The sequence below is a fragment of the Muscardinus avellanarius genome, assembly GCF_963383645.1.
Source record: "Muscardinus avellanarius genome assembly, chromosome: 7".
NCBI classification, from domain to species: domain Eukaryota; kingdom Metazoa; phylum Chordata; class Mammalia; order Rodentia; family Gliridae; genus Muscardinus; species Muscardinus avellanarius.
In genome coordinates this window covers 58,037,142-58,060,904 of record NC_137793.1, presented here as the reverse complement: position 1 = coordinate 58,060,904, position 23,763 = coordinate 58,037,142, and the positions used below count along the sequence as shown (strand labels likewise).

Below are 23,763 nucleotides of genomic sequence, written 5' to 3'. Positions count from 1 at the left end.
TGAGGAGCAGGGCCCAGCAGTGAAGGGCGGGGTGGATGGGAGGGGCACATGGCAGCTTCCCCCAAGATAGGCTTGGGGATGGAGGCCTTCAGGCAGGGGTAGTGGCTGAATGGCCCTTGGGATAGAAGTGGGGGGGGCAAGTGCCCAGGACAGGACATACAGCAGCAGCAGTGCCGGCCTCAGGCGATGGGCGTGGCACTGGCTCATTTCCTGAGGGTAGCACAGCTCTGGGCTCCAGGCTGCGCCTACTCACCAGCCGAGAGGACTTGGGTGATCCAGGTGGTGTGGCAGCTCCTTGTGCAGGGAGAGTCCTTCCTGGCTCTGAGCTGATCCCGACTGCGGGGCTGCTCCTTTGGTGCACTCCAGCACTCTCCTTTGGCCACTTTCATCAAAGTATAGTTTGTTTTTTGGTTGTTTTTTGTTTTTTGTTTTTTGTTTTGTACTGGAGGTTGAATCCAGCAGCATTCTACCTCCAAGGAATTCTCCCTACCTCTACCCACTCTTTTATTATTTTTTTAAATTTTGAAACAGACTCTTACTAAGTTGCTGAGAGTTTTCCTACACTGCTGAGGCTGTCCTCAAACCTGCAATCCTCCTGTCTCAGTCTCTCACATACCAGGATTACAGTGTGTGCCACCAGTCCCAGCTAAAGTATAGTTCTTGTGGTTTGGGCTGCCTTTGGGAGAAGACAAGGGCTAGGGACTCCTAGCTGGCCGCCTTGCTGAGGCCACTCTTCCGGGCTTCATTACGTGATGTGGAAATGAGCTCACTCTGTTTCCCTCACTCTGGACAAGGGCCCCTTGCGTACATCCTGGTCCCTCTCACCTGAGTGGGTGCTCCACAGATGCCCAGGGCGAGCAGCCCATGCGCTGAGCTGGTCAGTTGGGCACAGCAGCCTCATGGCCCTTTGGATGGCAGCCAGCTTTGCACGTAGGAGGAAGGTATTGGAGCCGCCCCGATGGCTGTGATTAGGACGCCAAGGATTCCGCGTCCTTTGCCTGTTTCCATGAATTGACTTTAGCTATTTCCCTATGAAGCATCTGAACTATAAGAGGTCCGGTGCAGACACTGCGGAACAGGTTCCCGAGCACTAAGGAAACTGAGACTCGGTGTCTGGGGTAATGGGACAGCTGTCACTGCTGCAGAGAGGGGCTCAGCACACTTTTTTTTGTGAAGGACCAAGTACTAAAGACTGTTGGCACTTATGGCTCTGCTTGTAACACCAGAGCAGCCAGACACGGTGGCTATGTAAGCAACTCGGTTTGACTGTGTTTCAGTGAAACTCTATTTACAAAAGCAGGCAGGGCGTTGGGCTTTGCTTACACTGCCCTGTTCCTAGAGTGTGGCATGCTATTAATTAAGATGTGTTTCTTTAAACTGGGTGCAGTGACACATGCCTGTAATCCCAGTACTTGGGAGGCTGAGACAGGAGGATTGCAGGTTCAGGGACAGCCTTAGCAACTTAGGGAGACCCTGTTTCAAAATAAAAATAAGAAGAGCTGGAGATGTATCTTGGAGGTAAAATGCCCCCTGGATTCGCTCCTTAGTACCCCCCAAATAAACTGCTCATGCTCTGTGGATGGAACTCAGTGGTAGAGCACTTGCTTAGCATACGTGAGACTCTGGGTTCAAGCCCCAGCCCAGCAATAATAATAATAATAATAATAATAATAATAATAATAATAAAAAATATAAAATGTGGATGGCTTGGACTTTTTTCTAGTACTAGGGATAGAATCCAGGGGCATTCTACCTCTGATCTACATCTCCAGCCCTATTTTATTCTTTTTTTTTTTTTTTTTTTAACTTGAAACAAGGTCTCACCAAGTTGCAGATGGCCTCACTAAATTGCTGGGGCTGGCCGCAAACCTGTGATCCTCCTGTCTCAGCCTCCCAAGGACTGGGATTATAAACTGCACCACCATTCCCAGCTAAAATCATTTTTAAAATGATCTTAAAACTCACTTGAAATAATTTAAATGATTTTAAATAATCATTCTTAAATGCATGTGTAGTCAGAGGTTGAATGGTGTCCCTAAAACACAGCAATCTGAAAGAGCAGTTCAGTTCTTCCCCAGCCCCCATGAGCTCTGCCTGCTCCTACTGAGCTGTCCAGGGCAGGCCCCACAGGCCCTAGGTGCTCTCCGGCAGGGCTGGTCTTGAGGGAGGCTTGTGGGTTGTGCTGAGCTGGGTCCTGAAAGCTCTCCAGGCTCTTTAGCTCCCTCCCTCCCTCCCTCCCTCCCTCCCTCCCTCCCTCCCTCCCTCCCTCCCTCCTGTTGACAGCTTCTGGTTCCTGCCCCTCCCTTCACCCCTCCCTGGCTTCCACCAAGTCCAGGGAGCATCCTGCTGTGAGAGGCAGAGCTCTCCAAACTCAGGCTCCACAAAGCAACCACAGAGTTCCCACAGGAGGCCTTTAAGTCTCTGCACTTACCAGGAATATTATTTGCTTTTCCTTCAGTGCTGCTAGGTGCAAGTATGAGAGTTAGGAGACAGTGACAATAAAGTTGTTGCAACTTCTTGCAAAAGGCATTTGGCAGCCAGACATGGTAGCACACGCCATAATCCCAGTACTTGGGAGGCTGAGAGGAAGATCACAGGTTCAAGGCCAGCCTCCACAGCTTATTGAGACCCTCAGCAACTTGGTATGATTTTGATTCAAAATGAAAAGGGCTTGAGGGAAAGGGGTAGCTCAGAAATAGAACTGAACCCTGGGTTCAATCCACAGAAAGAAGGAAGGAAGGAAGGAAGGAAGGAAGGAAGGAAGGAAGGAAGGAAGGAAGGAAGGAATTTTGCACATATTGTAGACACATAGACAGATCTTCAGTACAAGTTCAGAGCTGGGCGTGGTCTCCGTGGACAGGACTGACTATCAGAGATGGGCTGCGTGCGCACAGTCTGCCAGATCGCTAGCCACAAAGTCGTTTTCCCTTGATCCTTCTTCTCATTTCTCATGATGTGCGGTGTCATCTGTACACACAGACACACAGGAAGGCCCGTCGTGGCCAGGAGAGAAGTGCCCAGGGAAGCGTTTGTGTGGATTTCATCCTTGGCTTTCATCCTCAGCTGCCAACTGCAAATAGCCCATATTGGAAAGCGATGCTAATTGGTATGCCATTAGAAAAGAAAGGAAAGATGGAAGGAAGGGAAAACCCACCCGCACACATAGCCACTTCCAGGCCGAAGTCCCCGCCAGCACCACGCGGCGGGGCGGCCATGCCCTGATTCCTGTTGTTGGCAGGGAGAGCAAGCTCACCATGCTGCTGCGGGAGTCCCTGGGGAACATGAACTGCCGCACCACCATGATTGCGCATATCGCCGCCGCGGCCAGCAACTACGCAGAGACCCTGTCCACCATCCAGATCGCATCCAGGGTCCTGAGGATGAAGAAGAAGAAGACTAAGGTAAGAGCTCGCGGCAGGCACGGCGCGTAAAGGAAACCCCAGAGCCCCAGCCCAGGTCTGAGTCCTAAAGAGCCAGATCCACATTGGCGATCCCCGAGCACAGGCACAGCTGGCTCAGGAGGACGTCACGGGCCCTGCCTGGCTGGCGCTGTGCCTGGCCGTGCGGCCTGACCCCAGCAGGAGCTTGGTGCGCGGTAGGTAGTACAGATTAATCGCTCCTTTCAGGTGAAACCTGCTAGTCTCTTGATGGAGGTGTTCAGTCAACAGGCTGACTCCAAAGAGAGTTATTCACTGGCCCCTGTGTGCATCTGGGACAATTTTCTGGCTGCTGGGTTCATCCCATTGTCCAGTGGTTTTAGCATGATAGTGAATGTGCCACGTACCACGCAGATCCTTTCCTGGCAGAGGCAAAGCCAGGACAGAGGTAGCATGGTCAGGTAGGAGTGGTCGAGAGAACCGTGCTGGTGTGGACCCTTGGTTCCAGGGCCAGCTGGTAACGTGAAGGGCTTCTCATATGCTTGGTTTTTTTGGGTTTTTTTTGTTTGTTTGTTTGTTTGTTTTGTTTTTTTAAATCATACAGGGTTTTTGGCCTCCCAATACTCTTGGGGAGGCTGAGACAGGAGGATTGCAGGTTAAGGCCAGCCTGGTAAATTTAATGAGATTTCAAAAACTCAGTAAGACCTTACTTCAAATTAAAAAATAAAAATGGTTGGGGGGTATATCTCAGAGGTAAAATTCCACTGGGTTCAATCCACAAGTACAAAAAAAAAAAAGAAAGAAAGAAAGAAGAAAGAAAGGAAGGAAGGAAGGAAGGCAGGCAGGCAGGCAGGCCAAGAAATTAAAGCCCGGCTTTGTACCCAGTTGGTTCTATGGCACAGGAGTGGTCCCGGGCTGCTGGCCCTTTTCTTGAGCAGCCGGATTTCCCCCACTGTGCAGTCTGCACACACGTGATGGGGAGGAAGCCCTGGGTGCCGGGCCTGGCCTCTGTGTGGGGAGGAGGCCAGCCTGCGAGGCCGTCCTCTGCCCAGTGGAGTCACTGGCCTTTCCCAGTCACCGTAGCATGCAGCTCTGTGTGAGAAGCCAGCACATTCTCTGTTCTCTCTCACACAGTACACGTCGAGCTCCTCAGGGGGAGAAAGCTCCTGTGAAGAAGGCAGAATGCGCAGGCCCACACAGCTGAGGCCCCTGCACACGAGGGCGGCAGCAGAGCCCGACTTCCCCACCGCCCACCTGTCCAGCGACCCTGACTACTCCTCCAGCAGCGAGCACTCCTGTGACACCGTCATCTACATCGGGCCCAATGGCACGGCCCTCTCCGACAAGGAGCTCACCGACAACGAGGGCCCCCCGGACTTCGTCCCCATCGTGCCCGCCCTGCAGAAGGCCAGGGTCGACAGCCGGCCTGCAGAGGCCGGTGAGAGCTCAGCCAGCCAGGCGGAGAGGGACTGCCTGAAGTGCAACACATTTGCCGAGCTGCAGGAGAGGCTGGACTGCATTGACGGCAGCGAGGAGCCCAGCAGGTTTCCTTTCGAAGAGCTGCCTGTGCAGTGTGGGGCGGAGCAAGCAAGCAGGTGTCCCCCCTTAAGCCATGTGGCTGGGGCCAATCTGCTCTCTGAGTCCAGTAAGGAAGACAACGGGCCCCACAGCCGGATAATGGACAGGGAAGGCACGGACCCCCCCACCTCTAAGATGCAAAGGAATTGCTCCCCTGTGCCTGCCGTGGCGCTCAGCAGCAGCCCCACCCCGGCCTCGCCCAGGAGCATCCCAGGCAGCAGTGGCCAGCTTGCTCAGAGCCCCAGCCTGCACAGCAGCCGGGAGAGCCTCAGCTCCTGCGGCTTCCTGGAAGGCAAGCCCAGGCCCACGGGCTCCCCCCGGCTGGGCGTCGCCAGCCTGTCCAAGACCTCAGAGTACAAGCCCCCCAGCTCTCCTTCCCAGAGATGCAAAGTGTACACCCAGAAGGGGGTCCTGCCCTCCCCTGCCCCGCCACCCACTCTGAGCAAGGACTCCGGCATGGTCTCCAGTGAGTCCCTGCTGCAGCCTGAGGTGCGTACCCCTCCGGTTGGAATGAGCCCCCAGGTTCTGAAGAAATCCATGTCTTCAGGGAGTGAGGGGTTCCAAGAGTCCCCTGTTGATGATGAGCCTCCGGCAGCATCCCCCCCAGACTCCAAGAAGGAGATCGTGAGTAGCACCACCATGGTGACAGTGCAGCAGCCACTGGAGCTGAACGGGGAGGACGAGCTGGTGTTCACGCTGGTGGAGGAGCTGACCATCAGCGGGGTCCTGGACAGCAGCCGTCCTACCAGCATCATCAGCTTCAACAGTGACTGCTCTGTGCAGGCTCTGGCCTCCGGCTCCCGGCCCGTCAGCATCATCAGCAGCATCAGCGAGGACCTGGAGTGCTACTCCAGCATGGCCCCCATGTCTGAAGTGAGCATCACACAGTTTGTGCCCCTGCCCAAGCTGAGCCTGGAGGAGAAGGCACGAGAGGCGGGCAGCCGGCGCTCCTCCATCAGCTCCTGGCTGAGTGAGATGAGTGTGGGCAGCGAGGGCGAGCAGACCTGCCACAGCTTCATAGCCCAGACGTGTTTTGGGCACGGGGAAGCCATGGCCGACCCGCCAGCCTCCGACTTTGTCGGAGGCAGACAGAACACCACTGCTGCAGTGTGCAGAGAAAAGCCCAAGGCTGGCCCCGACAACCTGCTCATCTTGTCCCAGGTTGGGGAGGATGCTTGCAGCAAAGCCACCCCCATCAGAGGCTGCAGAATCTCTACCCTGGGCAAGGCCATGGTCACCATCTCCAACACAGCGAGCCTGAGCAGCTGCGAGGGGTACATCCCCATGAACACCAACATCACTGTCTACCCCTGCATCGCCGTGACCCCGCGGGGCGTCCGGGAGCCCCCAGCGTCCACTGCTGCCTCCAAAGCAGCCCCCGAAGCAGCCCCGGCCCAGGGGAGCCAAGGAACCAGTGCAAAGAAAGAGATGAAATTTGAGGACCCATGGCTAAAACGTGAAGAGGAGGTGAAGAAAGAGAACAGTTCTCTGGGCGAGGAGGGGACTGGGTGTGAGACTGCCACGGGCACGCCAAAGCCTGAGGCCAGAGTGGAGCAGGAGCAAGACCGCAAGGCCAGCCCCGGGGACAGGCTCAGCAGCAGCAGCGGGGAGGTGTCTGCCTCCCCCATGACCGACACCTGCAGGAGGGTTGTGGATGGCTGCGAGACGGCCCTGCCTGGCCTGATGGGCCAGAGTCCCATGCATGCCAACAAAAGCCTAAAGTCAAGCAGCCTCCCCAGGGCGTTTCAGAAGGCCAGTAGGCAGGAGGAGCTGGACAGCATCTTCTACCACAGTGCTGTGGATGCCAATGGCAGCGGCCTGGCCCCAGCAGCCCAGCCCTCCAGGGCAACCCTGGAGCGGAAGGTAGCTTCACCCAAGCACTGTGTCCTGGCTCGGCCCAAAGGGACTCCACCCCTGCCCCCCGTCCGCAAGTCCAGCTTGGACCAGAAGAACCGGGCCAGTCCCCAGCACAGTGCCAGCAGCAGCCCCTTGAGCCAGCCAGCCACCTTCTTGGCCAGCTTCTCAGAAGAGCCAGGCAGCAAGACGAAGGACACCACCACCACCAGCAGCAGCAGCAGCAGCAGCAGCAGCAAACTCTTCAGTGCCAAGTTGGAGCAGCTGGCCAGCAGGACCAACTCCCTTGGCAGGACCACAGTCAGCCACTACGAGTGCCTGTCGCTGGAGAGGGCTGAAAGCCTGTCCTCCATGAGCTCTCGGATACACAGCAAGGACAGCACCATGCCCCGCGCAAGCAGGAACCCCGGCCGCGGCTCCGGGGCCTCACCCCCCAGCTGCAGTGGCGCGCAGCCCCTCGGGGCCTCGCCCAAGGCCGGCCAGACCAAGATTTCAGCGGTCAGCAAGCTCCTGCTGGCCAGCCCCAAAGCGCGCAGCCTCTCCACCTCCACCACCAAGACCCTCAGTTTCTCCACCAAGTCTCTGCCGCAGTCAGTGGGCCAGAGCGCCAGCCTTCCGGCCAGCGGAAAACACATGTCTTGGTCCACCCAGTCGCTCAGCCGGAACCGGAGCTCGGGGCTGGCTTCCAAGCTGCCGCTGCGTGCCGTCAATGGGCGCATCTCGGAGCTGCTGCAGGGCAGCGCGGCCGCCCGGGGCCCGCAGGCACGGGCAGAGGCGGAGGACAAGCCAGCCACGCACCTGCTGCCCTCGCCCTACAGCAAGGTCACTCCGCCGCGGAAGCCGCACCGCTGCAGCAGCGGCCATGGCAGTGATAACAGCAGCGTGCTGAGCGGGGAGCTGCCGCCCGCCATGGGCAAGACGGCCCTGTTCTACCACAGCGGCGGCAGCAGCGGCTACGAGAGCATGATACGCGACAGCGAGGCCACGGGCAGCGCCTCCTCGGCCCAGGACTCCATGAGCGAGAACAACAGCTCCCTTGGCGGCAGGTGTCGCAGCCTCAAAACCCCCAAGAAGCGGTCCAACGCAGGTAGGCGCCAGGGCACCGGGAGGGCGCAGGGTGGACGGGACCTGTGGCCCCCTGCCCTGTGTGGGTGGTGGGGCCGGCCAGGCCCTGGGGGAGTGAGGCTGGCCTCTCCCCCCATAGCCCGTCACCCATAGACCATGACTGGGGACATCGTGGCAAATGTCACTGTTCAGGCTACCCCCTGCATCATCACCTGCTCTGGTGAGGAGCAGGGGCCAGGCCGGTGCCCGGTGCCAAAGGAGCTGCAGAGCACTGCACCTCCCGCTGCAGGGACGGCTGGTAGAAATGCTCCCCCTCCGTTGCCTCCTGCACCCTATGCCCAGAGACATGAGGCTCAAGGACCAGGCCTACTTTCTAGAGCCTTCTGAAGGATCCCACTTTTAAGGCATAGTGGCTGCAGGAGCCACCTGTGGGCTTGTGGCCTCCAAGGCCCTGCAGCCTCTCCCCTACAAGTCAGGTGGAGCACCAGCTGTCTTGATGAAGGTGCCGTGGTCGAGGCCCTTCCTCCACGCCCACGCCAGAGACACTCTTCTCTCAGGCATGGTTGCCAGGCCAGGGGTCGCCATGTCCTGCCTGTCCACACAGTGTCAGCCTCCATGGCTGACACCCTCTTGGAGGAGTCTGCCGTCTCCAGGGTCTGATGTCGAAAGGCACACTCTAAGGCTGCGTGTCACAGTGCACGCCTGGAATCCCAGGACGTGGAAGAATCACAGGTTTGAGGCCAGCCTCAGCAACTTAACGAGGCCCTCAGCAACTTAGCAAGAGTCTGTTTCTAAATTTTAAAAAAAAAGGTCTAGGGGTAGAACTCAGAGGTATATTGCCCCTGGGTTCAATCCCCAGAGCCCCTCCAAAAAAATCACACACTCTTGGAAGAGCTCAGAAGCCATTGTTGTGCCCTGAGGTCTGAGGTGACAGCTGTGGTGGGAGCAGCAGAGAGAGGCACCCGTAGGGTAGGTAGGAGAGGAGGCAAGGGGCAGAGACCAGACACACCGAGAGTTACTTCAGCTACTTAGGAATTTTGCCTGGAGACATCTCTGCTCTTAAGAGTCTTCTAAAGACGTTGTCCCAACTCACTCTCTAGACTAAGCCTTCACTTTCATGTGTGTGGGGATAGGGGTTACTGAGGACTGAACTCGGATGCATTTTACCCTCAAGCTACACCTCAGAACCTATTTTATTTTGAAACAGAGTCTCACTAAATTGCTGAGAGTCTCATTAAGTTGCTGAGGCTAATCTAGAACCTCCGATCCTCCTGTCTCAGCCTCCCAAGTACTGGGATTACAGGTGTGCGCCAGCACATCCAGCTAAGCACTCACTTCCTTAAGGAATGAAGCAAAGCCTGTGGTGAGCCCTGGATCATCCTCTGCCAGCCCGCCGGCCCTCTGCAGAATGCGAGGCTCTCCACGAGCTCTCAGAAGCCACTCACTGCAGAATACTGGTGCCACCAACATATATGGGATTCAAAGACGGAGTGACGCTCAGAAGGGGACCTCCCCTTTCCTGCCGCACGGCTGCTTCTGTCAGTCCCAGGTGGCTTCCCCCCTCCTCCTGCCACTGGTGAGCACCGGGTCTGTGCGAGGTCTGTGACCAGTGCACATCAGGAACCATTCATTGGTCCTCCTCCAGTCAAAGAAGTCCACCCAAGGGCTTGAGCAGATATGCAGCCTTATAGCCCCAGACCCTGATAGAGACAGTCCCACCACCCACCTGTCTCAGATCACAGGCCAAGGCCGTGAGATGTCTCTTTCTAGCATGCTGGGATTGGCATGGCTGTCAGCACCTTGACGTCTGTGTGTCCCAGGGTGCATTTCGGGCTCTGATACACACGGACTTTGCTCTGCTTCACCCCTCAGTCTCAGCAGCAGACCTCGGAGCAGAGCCCCATGAAAGCCAAGTGAAAAGTGCTGAGCCACTCGGCACAGCCAAACAGCTGCTGTGTCCTCCTGCCAAGGCCAAGGGCATTGAAGTGAACAGACATTAGTCACTAAAAATAACAAGAACACTTACACCAGAATGTTTTAGAGGAGGGGGATTGGGGATTGAACCTAGAGACTTTCTACCTCTGAGCTATACCCCTATCTCTTTTCTTCTCTTTTTTCTTTTTTTTTTTTCTTTTCTTCTTTTTTTTGTTTTTGGTACTGGGGATGAGACCCAGGGGCATTCTACCTCTAAGCAACATCCCCAGCCCTATTTTTTACTCTTTATTTTGAAACAGGGTCTCACTGAGTTGCAAAGGGCCTCACTAAGTAGCTGAGGATCCTCAAATCTTAATCCTCCAGTCTCAGCCTCCCAAATGCTGGGATTCCAAGCGTGCACCACCACGCCTGGCTCTTTTCATTTTTTATACAGTAACAGGATCTCTCTAGATGGCTGAGGGTCTCACTAAGTTGCTGAGGTTGGGCTTGAATCTGCAACCCTCCTGTCTCAGCCTCCCAAGAACTGGGATTCCAGGTATGCACCACCATGCCGGCTACACCAGTCTTCATGGGGGAATATCCCGCGGCCTGCCGAGGGCACGGTTGACAAGCCCGGTTCTCTCAGCCTCCTGGTGTTAGTCCAGGTGACCGCGCGGCATCGGCCTCCAGTCCCATGTGTTTGGTGCCACAGCAATGCCTCTTTCTTGCGCTCTAAGTTAGCACCGTGAGCCTGCCGAACCACTTTGTCCTTTCACTGTCTCTTTTTGAGACTTTAATTTATTGGCTGACTTAAAGTGGGATAAAGAGAAAGGAAATACGTGGAGAAACAGAGGCATGAAACAGAGCTGCGTGGGAGCAGCGTGGGCTCCGCACCGCACTGCTCTGGCCACTTCTTCCACAGCTCCCTGCTCGGGGTCTCTGTGCTCAGGGAAAATGGTGGGAGGTGAAAAACTCCAGGGCAGGTGCAAGAGGTGGGATCGCACCACACTCCGGAGCATCCGGCCTTCAAGACCACAGGCCCTGGGCTCTGTGGGGCCTGTCGTGGTGGAGGTGTGCACTGCTCAGGGTAAGTAGCCTTATCCTGCTTATTTATGATTACTATTAAGAGCAGTGCTGGCTATCAGGCATGATCAGCATAAATCAGAAACACTTCTTTAAGGGAAGCCATAAAACTCACAGGAAATTCCTGAGCAGGTGGCTGGAATGTACAATTACTGGAGATGCTTGGAATTAGGATACGGGCAGTTATCTTTTACTTGAGATGGCTTTTGAATTTGGAGAATTGTAATGCTTTGGTTATTTCCTTAGTAAAAAAAAAAAAAGGAACTTGAATTCTGTTACTGGGAAAATGCCCGTGCCTCTCTGATTCCTTCATGATACAGGCACCGGGAGAGACCATCCAGCATCACCGCAGTTCTTTAGCTCTAGTCCTAAAGGCGGCTCGCATCTCGTCCCGTTGGTGATGCGTGCTACACTCTGGGCTTCTCCTTCCTTTGTCATTTTGTTTTCAAGCACCAGACTCATCCCCTCCTCTCGGTGTGGAGGAAACACCACCGGAGGCTGGCTGTCATGCGGGCCGTGGTCCACTGCCTGTGGTGGACGAGGCTCAGGCATGGGGGCCAGTGCACAGAATACTGCCCAAAGACCTGACTAATGGTGCTGGCCGGGGCCCGAGAGCACCGTCTGCTTCTTGCGTGGTGTGAACGTGTGTGTCCTGGGTTTGTTCAGTGGCCATGGGCTCAGTAGAAGGGGAGGAAGGTGAGCTCCTTACTGATAGAGTTGATTCCCAGAGTGTGTCTAGAGACAGAACTAGAGACAGGTAAAAACCTTTGTGATATACCACTGGGGCAGGCGGGGGAAGCAACTGACTCCTAAGATGCCCAGGAAGCTCCTTAAGAGGAGGCCCCTGGAGGGGCAGAGGAGGCAGGCGGCATTCCTGCCCTGGGTGCTGGGCCGTGTCCCAGAGAGTGTGGGAGAAAGCCCCGGCTCTGCCAGAGCACGGCTGGGTGGTCTGTGGCATCCACCTCTTTCTCATCTCTAGCCTAGAACACTGGACCCTTTAATCCCAGAATGACGAGTCGCTGTCCTCATTCATCTGGGGACTACGGAGCTGGCTCTTATGGGTCGTAAAGTCACACACGTCGCCAGGTTCCCTCTCTCCGTCTCTCCCCACATCTGTGGTTCCTTCCGTGTCACTGATTCCTGCTTCTCCACTCACTGGCTCCCCTGGCACCCAGCACACAGCAAGTGGGCGCTGGGGGCCCAGGCAAGGGGCGTGGAGTGGACAGAGGACATTCCTCGGGGAGTGTCGCAGGCCTCTGCCCTCCGCAGCCCTATTCCCTGATGTGTGACCCGTGCAGTCGCAAAGCAGAAGGCAGGTGTGAGGACCGTCTGTGGAGGACAGAGGGAGAGGGTGGCAGTGTGGTGGCCCTCAGTGCTCACCTCCGGCAGCCACACCCAGGGCGAGAGGGACAGGGCTCGGCCCCAGGGTGGAGGGTCAGCTTGGGACTTCCACAGTAGCCCCAAGCGTTGACTTTCTGGAGCATGTCATGCAGCAGTGAGGATTCCTCTGCACGCATGTCTTGACCGAGGGCACATTGAGGAGAGGCCCTGGGAGGCGGCTGGCTCCCGTGCAGCCCTGGGCCCGCAGGCAGCATGTGGTGGGGCCTCGCGTGGCCCTGCCTGGCTGGCTCCCTGTGGGTACTGCCCAGACCCCACCAGCAATCCTGAAGGAAATGGCCGACCTCAGCAAAAGTTGGAAACATCTGCTGGTGGGGTGGGGCTGGCAGCCTGCACACACAGAGTCCAAGCCGTCTTACTGCAGTGGGGCCAGGACCGGCCCTGTGGCCAGTCACCCGTCCCTGGGCCTTTAGAACAGCAGGAGCCCAGCATCCAGGGCATTACATCCCACTCCTACCCTGACCACAGGCCCCCTCCACCTCCTGCATCAGACCCACAATGCCACTGGAGGGGCAGGCCCTGGGGGCTCCTCGGGGGAGGGATGTCAGTTCACTCATGGAATCAACGTGTGAGCAACAAGACTTCAAATCATGTTACCATTACCTGCTCACGAGTTGCAGGAGAAGCCACCGTAGTCCCCAGCACTGCGACTCGGCCTGAGGTGGCGCTTCCCCTGGAGAGGATGGCGTGCAGCAAAGGCTGCTGTGGCCAGGGGATGCTGCTCCAGGAAGAGCTGCTCCATGAGGCCCTCGCCACCGGGCTGGGCTCTGTCCCATCCCTACGCAGCCCTGTGTAGGTATGGCGGGCGAGAGGTGACCCTGTGCAGACAGCCCCACGGCGCCACGTGCCGCCCGCCAGCACCCGGGGCTCGCCCCTCTTGGTGATCATGCGGCACCGCTGGCCTCTGGCAAACAGGATGAGGTGAAGTGGGGTACTGTCACAGTCCAGGTCAGGGCTCAGCCCAGGCTGCAGTGCACACCTGCAATCCCAGAACGGGGGAGGTTGAGGCAGGGGGATCACAGGTGATACCCTCAGCAACTTAGTAAGTCCCTATTTCAAAAATAAAAAAACAAAAGGGCTGAGAGTGCAGCCCAGGGGTAGAATGCCACTGGGTTCAGTCCCCAGTTAAAAAATAAATAAAAATAAATAAATATTAGGGTCCAGAAGACACTTGCTTCCGTCTTAGGCGCCTTTGCTCACTCTGGAGTCTGGAGGAAGCCAGGTAGTGTCATAAATGGGCCTGTGGAGGTGGCCACGTGCCAGTGAGCTGAAGTCGCCCACCAGAGTCACGTGAGCAAGCCTAGACGTGGGTATCTGAGCCCCAGCCAAGCCCTTACTGACCTGCAGCCCCACCTGACACTTGTTGGCAACTTAGGAGAGCCCTGAGATGGAAGCACCCACCCAGACTCCTGCAATAGGACATGTGAACTACATGGTAGTTCTTTTATTTTGGGGGCGGTACTAGGGGTGGAACCCAGGGGCTTTCTACCTCCAGACTATACTCCCAGACCTATTTTATGTTTTATTTGGAAACAGGGTCTCACTAAGTTGCTGAGAGCCTCACTAAGTAGATGAGGCTGGCTTTGAACCCATACGATCCTCCTGTCTCAGCCTCCCAAGCTCTGGGATTACAAGGTGCGCCACCACGCCCAGCATGGTAGTTCTTTTAGATGATAGGATTGTGGCCATTTGTTATGCAGCAAGGGCTAACTAATACACCATCCCATTCTGTGACTCTTCTGAGTTCCCCCTCCTTTTATTCTACAAACAGATCCATAGCGGTTACCTAGAAATGCCTGAATTTCTCTGAGGGCGCACAGCTCCGTTCAAACACTGAGAGACACCTCAACACACACACACACACACACACACACACACACACACACACACCACGACTGGTTTCCATTTTATAGGGGGTATTTTTTTTTGTGGTACTGGGGTTCCTGGAAGCCCTTCTACCTCCGGGCTACACTCCCAGACCTATTTTTTTACAGTTTTATTTGGAAACAGGGTCTCCTAAGCCACCGCGCGCGGCTGACTTCGAACCTGCGCGATCCTCCTGTCTCTGCCTCCCAAGTGCGGGGATTACAAGCGTGCGCCACCACGCCCGGCTATAGGGGGTATTTTTGACACTGTTATGAAGCCCAGAGAGAGATGAGAGCAGGACAGACGCCACTTGTGCAGTGTGAAGCATTCTTGGTTCATTCCCACTGTCAGAGTGTTGGATGTTAAGGACCAGACATTTACTTTGTCCTGGTGGTTGATCTTTCTTGTAGATCAGTGCCTGTACTTCGTTGAAAACTAAATATAGTAGTCGTGGTGGTGGTGGTGTATGTGTGTGTCATCATAACGTAAAGATTCGGACTCTAAAAAGTGGGATCAGATGTGAAATTAAGGGAGCTTAGAGTGCAGAAGATGTTTTATAGAGAAAAAAATTCTGAGAACATGACTGTAATTTCAGTACTTAGGAGGCTAAGCCAGGAAGAGCTTCAAGGCCAGCCTTGGCAACTTAGCAAGACTCTCAGTTTCAAAATAAAATAATTAAAAAGGCTCAAGGTAGGGTGCCTGGGTTCCGTCCCAGTACCACAAAAAAAAAGAAAAAAATATGCAGTGTTTTCTGGAATTCCTGTATCCATTCCACCAAACACTCGGGCCTTTTTCTCCTCACAAGGACATTTTCTTAACTCTCTGTAATGCGTATCTGTCCTCCTGGGCATGTGGCCGTCGGCTCTGGGCTGCACGTCAGGGGCCTAAAGGCAGGGCTGGCCTCGGTCAGCTTCCCGGGTGAAGCCAGGTGCTGGTCTGGGCCAGTGAGTGCCCCGGTGGGTGGGAGGGGGCTGCGGGGCTTCACTGGGCTCTGCAGCTCATCCCTCACATCAAAGGCGGGTTGAAGAGACAGAAATACAGAAAGATCCGTGTGCCTTCCTCCCCTGTTCAGGCCCGCAGAGACGGAGGCTGATCCCTGCCTTGTCCCTGGACACCTCTCCCTTGAGGAAGCCTGCCAGCAGCGCGGGGCTCCGCTGGGTGGACGGCCCTTTGAGAAGTGCCCAGAGGGGCCTCGGGGAGCCTTTTGAGATTAAGGTCTATGAGATCGACGACGTGGAGCGCCTGCAGCGGCGACGAGGGGGCACCAGCAAGGTGAGGGCACCCTCCCACATGGCGACAGCTCCCCACGTCCCACCCGAGGAGGGGGCTCAGACCAGGGGACGGTGGTGGCTTCCAGTGTGGGTGGGTGGCCGTGAAACTCTGTCTCTGCAGAGCAGTGTTCAGACACTTTGGAGAGGGCTCTCTCTTCCTGGAGCACCTTAACCCCTCCCCACTGGGGCCTCTGGCTCCTGCTCTTGAAGTTTTGCACCCCAATGCAGGGCAGCCTGTGTCCACCTAGGACTTCCCTCTGCCTTCAGAATTTAAGGATGTCCCAGTATCTGCCGTGTCTGAGTTGTGTCATCTATCAAGAGGGAAAGTCATCTGAGGTCACCGGGGTCCCCCCAGAATCCTGGGGACCAGCTCCTTCCCTACGGTCTTCTAAGTGGTTCCCCTAGAGCAGGCTGCATGGGCTGGCCTGGAGCAGAAGCCCACCTCTCTTTCTCTCCACCACCCCTGTCTCCTCTGTCGGCACGCAGGAGGTCATGTGCTTCAATGCCAAGCTGAAAATTCTGGAGCACCGCCAGCAGAGAATCGCAGAGGTCCGCGCCAAGTACGAGTGGCTGATGAAGGAGCTGGAGATGACCAAGCAGTACCTGATGCTGGATCCCAACAAGTGGCTCCGTGAATGTAAGGCGGGTTCCTGTTCATCGCTGCGGCCAGCAGGCTGGTGCCTCCTCCGGGTAACCTCTGCCTGCCATGTGCCTCGAAGGCCCGGAGGCCATCTGAGGGGAGATGGCTGCCCGGCGAGCAGACCTGCTGTCCTACGCGGGCAGGAGGCCGGGACGGCAGAGGGAGGACCCTGCTCTTGCCAGATAGTTTCTCATGTGTCTCAGTTCACAGCACCTGAAAACGAGATCCCCCTGCATGTGGCAGAAGCACACCCACATTTGAAGGCTGCGTCACAGCTCGCCTAGGCCGCATGATCACACTGCTTATCCAGCTTGAAATAGACAAGCACTCAGAGAGCCCTGATAGGGCGCACTGCCACCACGGGAGCCTCGCGGAGGACCCAGAGAGCAGGAAGAGCAGCCCAGGGCTATTCCCATTTCATAAAAATCCCAGGATGACAGTCACCATCTAATAGTGATTCCAAATGATTTTGTTCTCTTTGAGAGGCAGATTTAATTGTCTCAGATCTGTTCCTAACTATTCCATTTACCACAAAGTAAAGCTTATATCTGGTCCCAACTATGGCACTTCTATGGGGCCCAATGCAGAAGACTTCACCTGTCTTTAAAATTCCCTCCCTCTGCTTCCTGTCCAGCTCACGGCCACCTGTGCCCTCTCCAGCCACTACCCCTGAACCTTACCCTCTCCATGTCCCCACCAGTGGAGTCCAGAGGCTTAGATCTGTGTCCCAAAGAGGCTGGTTTAAAAAATACTTGTGGAATGATGCTGGGTGAGGAGAAAGGGCAGGAATCCTTCCAGCCACCGGTAACAGGCTTCTGTCCCAAGTGAGGGAGGTAGTAGCATCTGCCCTCACCTGTGGGTGCTGGGGCTGTAACTCTGTGGCTGTGCCCGCAGACCCAGGGACCTCGCTCTCCCACCCCTAGTGCTAAGCCCTTGGGAAGGATGCTCAGCTTCCCTGAGTCTTGGCCTCCTTCACTGTAAAACAGAAACCATAACTGTGCCTGTTTCATATAAGCAGCCCTTTGTCACTGTTGGTCACGTGCGTATTATACTGCTCGGCCCATGGTGAAGCTCAATGTCTGGAGTAATTATTATAATTAGCTCAAAGTTTAACACCTAGATGTCTCCCAACAGAAGAGGCTTCTCTACATAATACACCACATTAGCTCCTCTGTTAGAAATCCGGACAAACAACCGGGCATGGTGACACACTCCTGCAATCCTAGTATCTGGGAGGCTGAGACAGGAAGATCTCTGGTTCTCAACTCAGTGAGAACCTGTTTCAAAATAAAAAATAAAAGGGCTGGAGGTGTAGCTCAGATTTAGAATGCCACTAGGTTCAAACTCCAGTACCAAAATAAACAAATAAATGCAATCTGGACCAACCAGGAGCTCCTCCCAAGGGCGCTCCTCAGGTCCTGATGAGGCTGCAGGACAGGAGGCGCCGTGCACATCAGCCCTGTGACCAGGCACGAACAGAGCGGGTGCTCCTCTCTCGCTGCCTGCAGACACCCTGTCCTCTTTCATGATCCCAGGGCACTCCTTCCAACGGTGCCTTCAGTTTGGTTTGGTTTGGTTTTTGGTCTTGGGGATTGAACCCAGGGGCACTCTAGCTCTGCAATAACCCTCAGCCCTTTTTTTATTTTGAGGCTGGTCTCAAACCTGAGATCCTCCAGTCTCAGACTTCCAGATACTGGGATTACAGGCATTTGCTCCCACGCCCAGCTTTCCTTACTAAACTTGATCTGTGTATTGTATTACTTGAATGATCAGCAAGTAGCCAAGACACCACAAGGACATACCAAGAGATGGGTAGGTTGCTCAGCCAGAGAGGCAGCTGCATATGGCTCGTGAGGGCCAGTGAGCCTTCACTGAGGAGGCGCAGCAGCCCGGGGGCGGGGTGTACATGCCTGTGATCCCAGTGCTTGAGAGGCTGAGACAAGAGGATGGCAGGTAGAGGCAGAGGTATACATGTCACTCAAGTGAGACCCCAAAAAGGGAGGAATTCTCCCGGCCCCGTCAAAGATGTGCTTGCTTCATGGTTAGCAAAGAATAATGGTGGAGATGGCTGGAGGCAGAGGAGCTAAAATATCCATCTTGTTCCTTAGAATAGCCCCAACAAGGCATTAAGGATCTAAAAACTGGTAACCACGAGGCTGAGGGCCAGGTGGGCAGGAATGCCAGGGCCACTGGACCCGGGGGCAGGCGTGGCCGTGGCCGTGTCCGGTGGAGCAGCAGGAGGCTTTTCCCTGCTGGTGGCTCCACCAGGCTCTCCTCTTTTGCAGTTGACTTGGAGCAGGTTCTGGAGCTGGATTCTCTGGAGTACCTGGAGGCGCTGGAGTGCGTCACGGAGCGCCTGGAGAGCCGCGTCAACTTCTGCAAGGCGCATCTCATGATGATCACCTGCTTTGACATCACCTCCAGGCGCCGATAAGGAGTCCCCTGGCCCTCAAGACTGAGAGATGTCACCTCCCTCGGCTCTCTGTGCTCGGCACTCAAAGACACTAGGAGGAGAGGATGAAGGTCCGAGGCAAGTTGGGAGGAGCGCTAAGCGGAAGCACGAGCTCTTTTGCTCTCTGTAGGGAAAATCCAAACACGGTGGAAGGAGAAAAAAATGGGAAGCCCAAGGGATGTCGGAGCCCCAGGAGACAGAAAAAGCACTTTGAGGAACTTTACAGAACTTGTTTGTATATAGAACCGGGAGCAGAGAGACCTCACTCCTGTCTGGTTTTGTGAGAAAGGGGAGGTCGACGCAGGGTTACTGTTGGAAGCAAAAACGAAACACCCACAGGGGAGGACCCGGAACGAAGGATCAAGTGCCTTGCAAATCTTGATGATTCTCCAAACGTTTACGTTCATACTTTGTGTGCAGATGGTGCTAGTCACGATGAAAACAACAAAATGAACACAAAAGAAACCCAGACACGTTTTTTGCAATTGTTATTTACGGCTCGTTTTTCTCTTGGTGTTTTATCCTCTTTCTGACTTGCTGTTTCTAAGTGAGTTGTGTTTGTAGAGATATTTCCTAATCAGTATTGCATATGAATAAATGTTAACTGTCTTTTCTGGCTGTTCTGGTAAGGACACTCAAACAGGACGTAGACCGCCATGGGGCGCAAGCCAGTCCGTGTGTGCAAAGGCTGAGAGTGGCAGGCGAGCGGCCTCCCCAGGGCTGGTCCTGGACAGTGTGCGGAAGGTCAGCACCAAGAGGAGACCGAGCGTGCAGCCCGAAGGCAGCCGCGGGCCTGGGGCCTGCCCTCTCCTGGCAGGTGCGCTGTTTGTGCCCTAACAGAGCCCAACCCCACCCATCCACGGTTTTCACAGCCTATTCCAGAGGCTCTGGATTGAAAGTTCGAACCAATTCAACAGAGCCGTATTTCTCTGTTTCTGAGTTCTGTAAATGTATGGGCGTCAAGGGTGGGGACTTTGAGTGCAGAGAGCTCCTCCTGCCTGTACGTGCTCAGAATCTCCAACAGTGTTGGTTTGCTCTGAGAAGGGGACTTTCAGGTACACACTTTCCCATTGTCCAGAGGCCTGCCTAGAAGCAAGAAGTTCGGCCCCCAGCAGTCCCAGCGCCCCCATGCCACCCTGGGACGAAGCTCCTTCCCTAGATCCTGGCACCCAGAGGCACCTCCCTAAACCCCACAGCCCTGGGTAGACAGAGCAGAGCTGAATGACACTGAGGTCCAGGTCTTGCCTCCCAAGAACTGAGGACCTCATTCTCCAATTGCAAGAGCTTCCTTCAGGATTGTTATCCTATGTTAGGGAGGGAAACTGGGGCACAGGGTAAGCTTGGTGCAGCCAAGGTGCAGAACCACAAGAAGGCCAGGGCTGTTCCTCTCTCCCAGGCAGGGCTCTCTCCGGAGCCTCCTGTGCTGAATGTGCCCAGCAGTACATCATCTTCCTCGCAAAGGCAGCGTGCCTTCATGAGCCCATTGCCAGGCTAGGCGGCCCCTCCAACCAACAGCCCTGCCCCTCCCCAAGGACTGCTAACCTTTGTGTTTCTCAGTTGTACTTTTGGACACACATAGCTCAATGTAGCTAAGCAGACAGCAGGGCTCGGCCGGGCTGAGGTCTCATGAGGGTCACAGAGCCTGATCCTTGCTCGTCAGAACCGGGCACAAATGGCTGTTTTTGCTCTTGCTTCCAAAATCAGCCCCATGGCTCAGCAGCCCAGCTTTTTTTTTTTGTGTGTGTGTGTGGTACTGGGGTTCCTGGAAGCCCTTCTACCTCCGGGCTACACTCCCAGACCTATTTTTACATTTTTTTATTTGGAAACAGGGTCTCCTAAGCCAGCGCGCGCGGCTGGCTTCGAACCTGCGCGATCCTCCTGTCTCTGCCTCCCAAGCGCGGGGATTACAAGCGTGCGCCACCACGCCTGGCAGCAGCCCAGCTTTGCATGTGCTGCCAGAGCCTGCTCTGGTGCAAAGGTGCCCACACACGACATCCCCAGGTCTCACTGGGCATGGTGGCACACTCCTGCAGTCCCAGCACTTGGGAGGCTGAGACAGGAGGAGCGCAGGTTTGAGGACGGCCTCATCAAATTAGCAAGAACTTGTTTCAAAATAAAAAATTAGTTGAGATAGGGAGGATCACAGATTCAAAACAACCATCCTAGCCACACTTGCAATCCCAGCATTTGGGAAGCTGAGACTGGAGGATCATGGTTTGCGGACAGCCTCAGCTACTCAGTGAGGCCCTCTGCAACTTAGTGAGACCCTGTTTCAAAATAAAAAATAGGGCAGAGGGTGTAGCTCGGCCGTGGAATGCCCGTGGGTTCCATCCCCAGACCCGCAAAACAAACAAAAAACAAACAAACAAACAAAAAAAAAACCAGCCTCAGCAACTCAGTGAGGCTCACATCAACTCAGTGAGACCCTGTTTCCAAATAAAAAATAAAATAGGGTTGGGTGGAGTTAGGATATAGAATTTCCCTGGATTCAGTCCTCAGCATAAATAAATAAATAAATAAATAGGGCTAGGGGTGTAGCTTAGGTTAAAACACCCCTAAGTTCAAGCTCCAGTAACCACATACACACACACACACACACACACACACACACACACACACACACACAGAGCCCAGGTCTGCTACCTGCATGTGCTGAGCCACCGGAAGGGCTGCTCTGGAATGAGCCGAGATTCCTCTCTGCATCCTGGGAGTTCAACAGGTGTGTCATGGGGGAAGCGGCCTCCCCAGCCCTGACCCATTGTGCAGAGGGTCGAGTGGCTCTAGCCCCACCCCACCCTGGCCTCACTATACCTGTCTGCATTCGTTTGCTGAACAGCGACATTCTTGGAAGCTCTGGTCCCAGGAGGGTGGTAGTCCTCTGAATGTGGGTTCGGCTTCGGTATCCCATTTGGTTCATGAAGAGCCTGGGTTTGGGGAATTTTCAAAGGTGAGTATGCCTTGTCTGAGGTCAGAAAAGCATTTGGTCAGCGGTCTGTACCCTTGCCACATTCTCCCTGGGCCCTTAGGCCCTCCTTCTGTAGTGACCTCCTTGGCCGTGCCTGGCACCTCTGCTGGAGCGGGACCCAGCGCGGGCTCCCTGGTGTGGCTCCAGCCCGCCTCAGCCCACATCGCTTGTGTGCACTTCCTGCAGCTCTAGGCTGCAATGAAAGGCTGCTAACGGCGGGCGCGATCAGCCACGCCGTGGAGCCTCCCGGGACCCCCGGGGCGTGGTGCAGGAGAACTATGTGTGGATATGTTCACTCTCTTTTTTTACTTTTTCATTTTTTTCTTCTTTTTTGCCTAAGCAAGCTGCAAACATTTTAATTTACCAAGTGTTGATAAAGGTCATGTGAAGAAATCCCTCATCTGGTGCTGTGCTGTGTTTGTCCCGGCCGGCTCTATTAATCCTCTAGACAGATGATGATCTTTACTTGGCCCAGGGACCGAAGGATGCCCCTCAGGGTCCAGGGGTGCTGTGGCTCCAGGTCTCCTTTTGGTTTTGGTGACAGATAACCCAGAAAGGCCAAGGGATTGTCAAATAACTACTTTCTAAATATTTCATTATCCACAAATGAAAGGGGCTAGAAAAGTGTTTGTTTGAAATTAACATTCAGATAGATACCCAAGTCTTAGTAAATTCCTTGTCTGAAACCTGTCCCCACCGCCCCTTTTTCAAGTCATTTAGTGTGAGGCAGAAGGATTGGCGGCAGAGCCACGCTGAGGTGCAAAATGGGAAGCAGAGAGATAGTTTCCCTGAAAATAAGTCTGCGTTGTGTTTGGTGGTGGTGTTCAGCGTTTCATCCCTGGTTTTCAGCCCCCCCAGGGCCGGCACCTTTGATCTTCCCGGCTTGAATCCCCCTGGGTATCACGAGCACCGTCTCGCTGCCATCTCTTTGAAGTCGGCACCCTTTGCCTGTTGTTTTATGTCCACTTGTTCTTCTGAACACGAGGACCTTCAGATGCACGTACAGAGGGAGTCCCTTCGTGCCACGGGTGCTACTCTAAAAAGAACTCCAGGCAGGAAAGAGGCAACTGCATTAGCAGCTGAAATAAAATCAAATAAAAGCAGCCAGGATCTTGGCAGGCAGGAATCTAGCCCACTCTGTCATAAATGAGCCTTCCTCTTGGAGTCCATTGTGCAGTAGGTGAGCAGGGACTTGTCTGTCTCTTACACCATCCGGGGCGGTCGTGGGTGCACATCCACTCTCCTGCTCCCTGCAAGCATTTCCCTTCTCACAGCAGGAGACCCCGCGTCCCCGCTTGTCCTTGGCACTAAGTTCTAATGCTCCTCATTAATTTGGGTTAGTCCAAAGGGCTTGATCACAGACATTTTCTTTTTTAAAACCTGCCATCTCTCCTTGACATATTGGGTGGGAAGGCCAGACTAGCTAGAACCCAGAATTCACCCAGAAATGGTGATGCATTGAACGGTTTTAGGGTCCTCACCCCAAAAGGGATTTCAGGCCATAAAGAAAACTGCTAAAGATGAATTCATTTCAAAACTGAAAATGCGATCTCATGAAGTTAGTCATTCATCCTTGCTGGAATATTAGCCTGCTCTTTGAGCATATAAAAAGATATTTCCAAACTCTTCAAGGCAGTGCATCCTTTTTATTTGTTATGTTCCTGGAGATTGATCCCAGGGGCACTCTACCTTTTTTTCTTTTTATCTTTTTATTTCGAAATGGGGTCTTACTAACTTTGCCAGGCATCCGATCATCCTGTTTCAGCCTCCCAAGTCCTGGGATCACAGGCAGCATATCTGAAACCCTGAAACCGCGCCAGCTGGACACAGGCTGAAGCCCTGCGTGCTGAGTGGCTGCCGCCTCCGCCCGGGCAGGCGCGGCCCAGCTTCTCCTGACAGGAGGGGCGCTCTGCGGCGCTGCCACATGTGGGGTGCCATGCAGGGAAAAGAGGCGAATGCAGCCCTCTTCTCTGTCCCAAACGCAACAAAGCCAGGTGACTCGTGTCACTAACGCTGTCAGCAAGTGAGTCCCAGATTGTCTTGCCAGGTGGTAGAAACAGTGTCCTTTGGGCACAGCAGCTCTTTCGCCTCCCCAGAAAGTGCTTGTCACCATTTGAGGGTATAAGCTCAAATTTTGTCACGCAATCTTACTGACAAAATAACAAATTTCTGAACTGCAAACTATTCATTACTTCTGCAATAATAAGAGCGGTATTCAGATTCAAAAGAAGCTATTAAAACTTTAGCCTTTCATCTAAACTAAGTTCTAAAAAAATTCTAAAAACCGAAACAAGAGGATT

General features: G+C 54.6%; 1 protein-coding gene across 1 annotated transcript in view; it reads left to right on the top strand.

Annotated features, from left to right (window-relative positions):
* KIF26B (kinesin family member 26B) overlaps positions 1–18,480 on the top strand; it is a gene marked incomplete at both ends in the record, with an annotated part of 436,144 nt that extends 417,664 nt beyond the window's left edge. The window contains 5 exons of the mRNA XM_080698422.1: positions 3,239–3,401; positions 4,512–7,896; positions 15,208–15,407; positions 15,893–16,043; positions 18,332–18,480. Coding sequence (XP_080554548.1) covers positions 3,239–3,401; positions 4,512–7,896; positions 15,208–15,407; positions 15,893–16,043; positions 18,332–18,480 — 4,048 coding nt within the window. The remainder of the gene's footprint in view (positions 1–3,238; positions 3,402–4,511; positions 7,897–15,207; positions 15,408–15,892; positions 16,044–18,331) is intronic.
* Between the last annotated feature and the right edge of the window lie 5,283 nt (positions 18,481–23,763).